This window comes from Lutjanus erythropterus, chromosome 9 (genome assembly GCF_056507025.1).
Source record: "Lutjanus erythropterus isolate fLutEry1 chromosome 9, fLutEry1.hap2, whole genome shotgun sequence".
Lineage (NCBI taxonomy): Eukaryota > Metazoa > Chordata > Actinopteri > Lutjaniformes > Lutjanidae > Lutjanus > Lutjanus erythropterus.
In genome coordinates, this window is record NC_139325.1 from 26,245,016 (window position 1) to 26,254,620 (window position 9,605).

Genomic DNA, 9,605 nt, shown 5'->3' on the forward strand with positions numbered 1-9,605 from the left:
TAGTAGTATGGTTCTTTATTAGGTAAAAAGTGGTGCTGTCCTGAGTAGAAGTGCAGGCAGATAACTTCAGAGTCTCCCGGAAAGTGAAATAAATGCCTCAGGGCTGCAGTCAAGTGTTGCCGATCTTGACATCTTTAGGTGGTTTTAGCTGGGAGTACGTTGTTCTCAAAGTGTCCCTGGTTCGTGACATTCCCAGCTGGGAAGTATCTGGCCACCACAAAAGAGGAACCGTCTGAAGCAGTGGCCTTGCCGACACCCAGCTTTTTAGTGCTCTTCCACACCATTGCTGTGAAATGGCCTGGGTGGAGGGTGAAATGAGAAAGAAATTAAAGGCAGAAAATAGAGTGAGGAAAAAAAACAGCATGTTAGGACATAGGTGAAGCTGAGTTCACACACACACTTCCTCTAAATATTTACAAATCTTAATTCCTCTCTCTCTCATCAGTGGCAGTCCTCTGCTTGCACCCTGCACACTTTCTTCCTCTCTTTCTCTTTAACTTTACATGAATCAGTGTGAATCACTGTAATGAGCTTCTAGGAGTGATCTGCTTCGTGTGTGAATAAATGAAACAGAGTCTGAGGCAATAAGAAACCATCTGGAGGAATTAGGGCAGACTGGAAATGACATGTGGGCTGAGGAGTGATACAGAGGACTGTGATTTCCCCTCAGTTTCCCCATGGCTGGTCACTGAGTCAGACAGTCACACACTGACTGAGGTGTGACATCAGCACAGGAATAACAACAACCATGCCCATGCCTGGGTAAATGTGACACCGAGACAGACGAACTGACAATGAGTAAACAGAAAATGACAAAGAGAAACAGAGCAAGAAATAGATACAGTGAGATAAATGCACTGAAAAAAAAAGATGAGGAGACGAGAAAAGACAGGAAGACTTGAAAACATACGAGTATGAGACAGGAAATGTTTCAGATAATGTGCCGGTGCAAGCTTGATACTTTTTAATTATTACATATAGTGATACACAATACTTTAGTTATAAACTTGACACGACAGAAGAAACTTTCCAGAGGAAACAGAATTAAATAATCGTTAATAATGTGTAAAGTCATGCATAAAGGTGCACACAGCCTCTCTCTCTCTCTCTCTGAGGAGATGTACTCCTTCCTGCCCCCTACTTTAACCACAGTGTCTACAGGTGTAAATGCAGTCGACTCATCATTTAACAACAAAAGCTTTCTGGGTGTTCAAGGCTGCCAACAAGGTACAAAAGTAATATAGTAATATAACGTGTGATGTAACTAATCACTTTTGATACCAAGTAATGAGTAGAGTACAATTTAAGTAATAAATAAAACCTTACGTAACTTGCCCAACACTAATGGACACTACAAGAATATTAAAGTGCTATTTTTGGTAAAGTATTGGAATTCAGCCATATTAGCAGCCAGAAGCAGCTAAAATGTAGGACTTAGTCACTACAGTTTGCAAAAAAAAAAAAAAGATTTTCCTGTTATGTTTAATTTAATGAGCAGACTTTTTACTATTTCAGGGACTTCTATGAATGATTATTTTCAGTATCAATTAATCTATTGATTGTTCCCTTGGTTAACAGATTACTCTCTGGGATATTAAATGTCAGAAAATAGTTAAATTTGCAAAATTTCCCGGAGCAGAATATTTAAAATGCAGCCAACAGTCCACGACTCCAAAAATATTCACTATCATATTTATTATAACTTTTGATTTCTGGCATTTTTCTTAAGAATGACATGACCTTTGAATTAATTAGCAAAAACAAAAGCTCATTATTTTCAACTAATTAATTAAATTAACAAATTGCTTCAACATTATTCTTTTAAATGACCAGTATGTAGAATTTAGCACATTTTGTAGATATAAATGGCTCATTCTAATGTTATGAAAACACAGCAATTCTTATTTTTGTTTTTATACACTGAGGAAAACATACTAATTAATATTACATACCATTCCTCACATTTTGTGCTGATATAGATATATGCTCTGTACTTTATGTTAAAATCACAAAAGTTCTAATGATTTCTTGGTGATGATTATAAAAAGATGCAATTTAGTCATTTCAATTTGCAGACAAGCACGTGTGAATCTCACCAGTGCCAGAGGAAAATCCAGGACGGTTGAAGTTGTACTGTTTCACTTCATCATACCAGCGGTCCGCCACATCCTTTCCTGCGCATGCACAGGACAAAGAGTAACCTCAATTTAAAGGACAATCAAGTCAGTCTTGTGTGATACATATTGATCAGAATGACAGCAGCAGTGGAAACAGACTGCGCCCTGGAGCTATAAATTCTCTTTTGGGCACATGTTGTTTACAGTGCTGCACTTTTTGTCACCCAGTGCTGCACTGTGGGAGATGTTTTATGAATCACACCGTCCCGCACTGACATATTTCTGCAGTGAGTCATGGTGTCTGAGCTCTCAAACACAGTGCGAAGTGGAGGGGAAATAGATCCCAGCTGTTCCCTGGGACCGCCTGCTTTAAGCTTCATAGTCTAAACTATTTTATCTATGGAGGGATGTGTCTCATTAAATCTGTCCCATCCAATTACAAGTTATGTACACAAAATAATTTTGATGATTTATAAATAGTATATTGAGTTTGTGTGTGCATAAATGATGTACCTGATTGGTCATAGGAGGCCCATGCCAGGTTCTCTCCACAGCTCCCTCTACTGGACTCCACACTGTGTTTCAGGATCCGTGTGCTGGCCAGACTTTCAGCGTAACTGCGGACAGAGACAAATAAAAGTTGTGGACAGCACTGCTGAAATTGTCTTCTCCACTATCCTGCTACAAAACACACTCCTGCACTGGAGAGATTGCCACTTTTGAGTGTTGTGTACTTTAAAGCTCACCCCTCTTAAAATTTAGCCTCTCCAGAGTCTCAGTTTTTAGGTAAGACTGCTATCCTCGATCCTCCAAGATAAACAGTCTTACTTCAAAGGTTTAAGCTAGTGTAAATCTGCAGCATAAACACCAGTTCACCTAAATATCTGCTTTTGGTGATTGCGTTGATATTTCTACTGGTTAAAGGACCACCAGGGATGATATTTCAGTGCATGTTAGACAACATAAATGCTGTAAAGTCCAACTTCTATAATGACAGAGGAGCATGTCTACCCAAATCTAAGGTACTTGTACTTTATTTGAGTATTCCAATTTTATGCAGCTTTATGCTTCTACTCCACTACAGCAAAGAGGCAAACACTTAACTCCACTTCGTTTGTCTGACAGCTTTTTAGATAACAATTTTCCATACCCTCCTTTTCAGTGTAAACCATCCAAATGCAATGATTAAATGTTGAAAAAATGGTTCTACTTCTTAAGCAAGATAAATTATTTAAAATCCCAATTAAATTAACAGGAAAATGCAGCGTTACAAAGATGAATGGGCCGTTTTTATGAGCTACCAACATATGATGCTCTTATAGAATATTATGCATTGTTGGAGATTAAATTACTCAACCATATATAAAGTAGTTAAAATTAGTCCAATCATAAATATCTGCAACATGCACATTAATGCAGCAGTTATATTAATAATCAATACCTTTACTTTTGATACTTGAAGTAAATTATGCTGATAACATTTACATATATTTACTGAGGTACTGAGGTTTTGAATGTGGAGCATTGCTACATTTACTTAGGTGGAGGATGTTTATACTTCCTCCATTATTGGCTAACTGGGTTAAACAGGTTTTTATCAACACTGTGTTGATGTAGTGAGAGTATTTACTACTGGAACAGGTTCAGAACCTTGTAGTAATGCCTCATGTCTGTTTAGAAGATTATGACTCTCACGACACAGTGAGACTAAACAAAAGCCTTTAAAAGAAAGAGGAGTACTTCATCACAAGCGTTAATGGCACTTGTTGGATGACAAGGCAAACTCTAACTCCTCAGTTGCAAGTCCAGTGAATTATCAGTCACATATTGTGTTGGCTTATGTTCTAGATCTAAACTTTATCCACAAATTATTCCCAAAGACATGCAGCTATAAATGAGTGAAAGATACGTTCTATGTAAGTAGAATATGCAGCATTGTTTGCAAGAGAACCGTTCAACTTTGGCCTCTTCTCCCCAGCTCAATGAATGAATTAGAGAGCGAGAGAGAAATTAAGTAAATTAAGAGAGAGAACACCATCAGTGAGAAAAAGAAGTGAATCAGAGAAATAAAACAGTATTTTCTGATTGTTTTACAGCAGTCACGTTGTAAAACACAAATAAACATGCACAACGCAGCTGAAGCGATCCTCACTCTGCTCTTCGTGTGTGTACATATGTGTGTGTATCTCTTTCAGCAGCTCCCACAGACAGAGAGCAGAGGAAAGAGACAGAGAATGTGATATAACCATTGGTCACCACATTTTCAAAGTCCCAACATTAAACCTGGGCGCAGTATTGGTTGGATACACACACACACGTGTCATAAGTGATGATTTCAAGAGTATATTTGTATAAGTGTATACATTTTTTTTTAGGAAAATTCTGCATAGTATGCCTTTAACCTTACTCCTGAACTGTGGTGAAAATAGTTGTGATTGCACACATCATGTTCAAATGGATTTGCTGTGCTTTATATAGTATATTTTATCTCCAAACTCAAATATTTTCCATCATAGATGTTAACAGTAAATACAGTATTTAAAAGACACCCACATTAACAGATGTATAGGCCATTTATCATTTTAGTTAAGCCATAGTATAGCTTAAGGTATCTTTTTTTAAAAAAATATTTAATACATTAAAATAAAATGAGGAGTAAATGTTCTCCCCGGCCCCCGACAGAGATTTCATTGTTCCTGGAATGATAGTGTACAATATATCAGGTATCTTACAATTGAAGTTTGTGTAGCAGCTCACTGTCTCTGTTGTCATTGCACCATCAAACATGCTTGAGGAAATGAAGTAAAAGTCTATTATTAAAGGCCTCTGTCCTTCCTGACAGCACTGATCAAGTTTATATTTACTCAACAGACTAATAATGATAGCAAAATTTAATATAGCTGCAATTAGTGGCAACAAATTGTCAACACAACTTGGAATCACAATGGAAACAAACCCAGACCCTCAATATCATATTATATTTTATGCCATGTGACAGGCTAGTCTGGAACTGTCACTGCTATCCAGAGCAGTTTGACAATGACTGGTGTGCGTAGTCCTTGCTAATTAGGTTTCTAATTTGATTTAGTGTGTGCATTAACCCACCGGGCAGCCTCTTTGCTCAACTTGCTGCTCATCTTCAGCGGAGGAGCCTGGTGCCTCCTCCTGAACTCATTATGGTACTGAAGCACCTCCTCAGCAAACTGCTTCGAGGCTGAGAGACAAAGAGGACAGAGACAGGAGGGGTTAGGCAGCCAAGACAGAGAAATCTGAGATGGGAGATGTGATGATGAAACATGAAGATTCATGAATGACTGCAGAATACACACTGTAAAAACTGTTGATTTAATTTGAAGTTAGTCTCCAGGCTGCCTGAATTTGAATTTTGAAATAATAAAAACAAACAAAATGTTTTTTATTAAGATAAATAAATAAATAAATGAACAAATCCATTTGTACTTCAGAAAACATGTTCAATAAGCTTAACATATTAAGTTGAACCAACAACTCTACAGTCACACTGACAAACATTGCAAAGAAATTTGATTTCCTTTTACACTCTCTCAGTTTGAAGAGTTGATTCTTCTTTTCACACACAAACTTACAGCTGCAGCTGCTCCTGTTGGAGCTACTTTGTTCCAATATTGGCACAAAGACGATATGTGAAACTTCTCCAAGAAAAGGTATTCAATTTCAACATAATCTTACAGTGTATTAGAGACATACAGCAAGTTTTCATCAGATATGTTTCCTTCAAACTATTAAAAAAGAAGGGTTGCAGGAAAGTTTTCACTGACTTGAGTCACTAACTTGAATAAATGCAACTTGTATATTTTTAAGTTACTGAAAAAAGAAAAGTGGATTCCTCTAAATTCCTTTATGAGTTTTTTTTTACAGTGCAGAGTTGAGGTGAAACATGAGTTAGAGCAGTGGTTGAACGTTTTCAAATCATCACCCCCCATATAAATCAGGCTGGTGTTCGGGCCTGTCCCCGTCTGCTCAAGACTGTTCAGGAATTACTGAATAACACATGAAAACAACCAAACTCACTCATCTTACTACAAGCTAGTAGAGGCGATGCAATGTAAAAAAGTTGCTTTTTGGCTTTCATTTCATGCTGCTTACCACAACATTTTATTCTATTTTGTTCTCCACAGACATCTGGTGACCCCAAGAATGTATCTTACAACCCCCTCTTTGGGGTCCCGGCCCCCAGGTTGAGAACCACTGAGTCAGAGAGTCTCACCACCTGAAAACCGACTGACTCTGACCTCAGACAGTGAGTGCAACTCGATGACAGATGATGGAGTAGAAAACGTCATCCACATCACCCCCATCTGCCCGGTGCCTATCACTCACTGGCCTTTTCATAAGTCCCACAACCTCTCGAGTGCCAACACAATAGGCACATTGAAACAGCCACACAAACAATACAATACCAATGCTGCCTAACAACCAGCATTTACCCTGCAGACTGCAAGATGAATCTCAACCAAGGGTCAGTAAAATCTCACCATTAAAGAGGTTAAAGAGTCATTTCTTTTGCAGTTATGTTTGTCTTCTATCCTGTCCTTCATAGTAAACCTCACAAACACACACAGTAAACAAGCAAACACACACATGCATACCTTTGATGGGGGCAAAGTTCTAGCTCAAGCCAAATTGATACGATCAAAGCTAAAATCCTTAGGGTGCAGTTTTCACTTACCTGACTTTCCCATGGTGCTGACACAGGAAGCCTTCAGTGAGATCACTAACACACTGAGCTCTGAACGAGAGCAGCCTCTCCTCTGTCTTGTTTTTGTTCCTGCTCTCTTTCTCTGCTGCTCGCTCCCTCTCCCTCACTTCCTTTAGTGCTGTCTATCTAACGCTGATGCTTTGAAACAGCTGCTAATGCCTTTATTTCCTCCAGTTCCTCTCATTCCACACTGAACCTTTCACAGCCGTTGTGCAAAGTTCCCCTTTAGCTGTGTATCTGGGTGTACTGATCATTACATAATACTCTTCCTTCTTAAGTTTTGTTTCACTTCAACTGACTTAACCTGTCTGTCTCCCTTGAGGCCACACACCCTACTATCTGCATGCCCTGCTGTGTCTATCTTTATTGCTCAGAGGAACACACGCCCACTCACTGCCTTTACATTCCTACAAATGAGAGGGGAGCCCCAGCAGTCATTGGTGACATCATCTCTGTGAGACAAATGCCCATATATGGCTCTGAGATTCACATATTCTGTAATTTGTGTGCCAGTGTTACTCCTAGCAACTGTAACCAAGACAGTGCCTTTTCTCACAGTCCACTCTGACATGATGCAGCAGTTTGCTGCAGATACTGTGACACTGAAGACAACAGTGGACTCTGCATACATCAGGAATAATCAACTGGTGAGCCTTAGGGCTGAAGTCAGTCCTGATTATTTAAAAATATGAGGGAAAAAAAACATTGTGACCGGATTTAAGTGTACAATATCTAAGTTCTGCCACTAGGGGTCTCTCCATATATCTATCTCTCTCAATAACAGAAGACTGATCATATCTGAAGCATTCTCTGACGTATCCAATGTATCCTGTGTTTGTTTTTTTTTGCCTTTATTCAGATAGGACAGCTGAAGATATGACAGGAAAGGGGGAGACAGAGTGGGGATAGGATGCAAGTGTGCTGCAGGTGGGAATTGAACAGGCAGCCTCTGCAGAGGACTGAAAGCCTGAACATATGCACACATCCTACCAGCTGAGCTATAGGGACACCCTGTAATCCTGTGTTTTAACATTAGTTATAGTGATCAGTCGCTTGCTAGTGACAGCTTGTAAGAAATGCCCTGTTAACTTTAATAAATGATGGATTTCTCTGAGTTTGACCATTGTTGGAATTATTTAGGAAAATATAAGTACACAACTCAACAAAATATTTAACATATGTCCAACATTTTAATGCAGAAATGCAACATATTATAGTCTTAAATACCCCGCTAACATTCTAAGTTCATGAGTGTTTGTATTGTTTATTAGATCATCATTTCATCAGCAACCTAATTAGCCCATTCATTGGTTATGTCTATTGTTAAGCACAGAGATACTAAGTATTTTGAAAAGTTTGTGTAAAGTGAATTTAAAAAGGATGTTAAATGCAAAACTGTGTTTATTAAAACAACAAGCTAATCTAGGATTACAAAGGTTCATTGTTTTTTCTTGTACTTTTGTACAAATGATGTTTCTTGTGAACACTAATAAAATGGAGAAACAAATAAAAATGTGCAATGTTTTCTACATTTAAAATTTTAACTTTGCAGGTCTGATACAGGAAATGTAAACCCCTGCCCAATTGGTACTTTACTTTAAATCTGGCTCTTCTAAGAAAGTAATTGAATAGGCCTGGTGGGCATGAAGCCCACTGCTATTTCTGTATGGACAGCTCACAAACATACTTTCACTTTCACTAATACTGATAGTTCCAGTGTCCTCTGGTTATACAAAACTTCAGGGGACTTTCTATGTCCCTCTTTCGGTTTCTTCAGTAACTTCTGGATCAATAAGTTACCTCCAAAACACCCAGTTGTAAATGAGTGATTCCTTTACCTCCGTCCTGGATGAAAAACCTATGATTGAACCATTTGCCTAGTGCAGTTGACACACAGGGAGAAGCAGAATCACCATTCATCATGCTGCAGAACAGGTCTCTACTATTTGTTTTGTCTGTATGAGGTATGCTACCCCCTGTGCTTTAATGGTATTTCCGAACTGGCATATTTATCATTTCCCAAAAAATAAATGACACCTGCTTTAACAAAGGCAGGAACAGCGTGCAACAGAACCTCAAAATGGATTACTTCATATTTTACTGTGCATCTCATAACTCAGCTTTTGAAATTGTCTCTCCACTTTTTGTACAGGCCACAGCTTCTATAAAGAATGAATACTTTATAGAAGTAAATGCCCTTTCTTACACCTTCTAAATCAATAACACTCTGATGAAGCTGCTTAATGTGTACCAGCAGAATGCTGAGACTTGATTGCTAATTTCCCAGCTGTGAATGGAACCTTATCCACGCTTTAGTAGGCTTGAACAAATCCATAAACACACACTACAGTTACTGTGCTAAAGGAAAAAGTTCATCCCAAAATCAAAAATACATGATGGCACTCGGCTTGGGGAGCTCAAAGTGCCAAAAAATACATTTGGGCAACTCAACAGCAATATCTCTTCCCTGAAATCATGACCCAGATACTCAAGATAACCCGCATAATCCATATTTTCTTAGCAACATGAGTTTGAGTTTCAACCTGAGACTGACCCACAAGTCAGTGACTATTCATATTGATATTAACAGCTACATAATCATTATCACTACACAATACATAAAGCTACTCTTTGAAACATTTTCTCTTTCATATGTCCATTTGATTTACAAGCATCATCTGCTCTTTGGCACTGAAAGTCAGAAACTGGATAAGTAATAGAAAGATGAAAAAATTAAGAAGTTGGAAGTT

General features: G+C 38.3%; 1 protein-coding gene across 1 annotated transcript; it reads right to left on the reverse strand.

The window, feature by feature from the left end:
• Positions 1 to 7,218, reverse strand: glipr2l (GLI pathogenesis-related 2, like). The gene is made up of 5 exons (XM_084726914.1): positions 6,826 to 7,218; positions 5,223 to 5,331; positions 2,631 to 2,734; positions 2,097 to 2,174; positions 1 to 298 (listed from the first exon to the last, which is right to left on the reverse strand). The coding sequence occupies exons 1-5, from the start codon at positions 6,836 to 6,838 to the stop codon at positions 135 to 137; spliced, it is 468 nt and encodes a 155-aa protein (XP_084583040.1). The 5' UTR covers positions 6,839 to 7,218; the 3' UTR covers positions 1 to 134.
• Between the last annotated feature and the right edge of the window lie 2,387 nt (positions 7,219 to 9,605).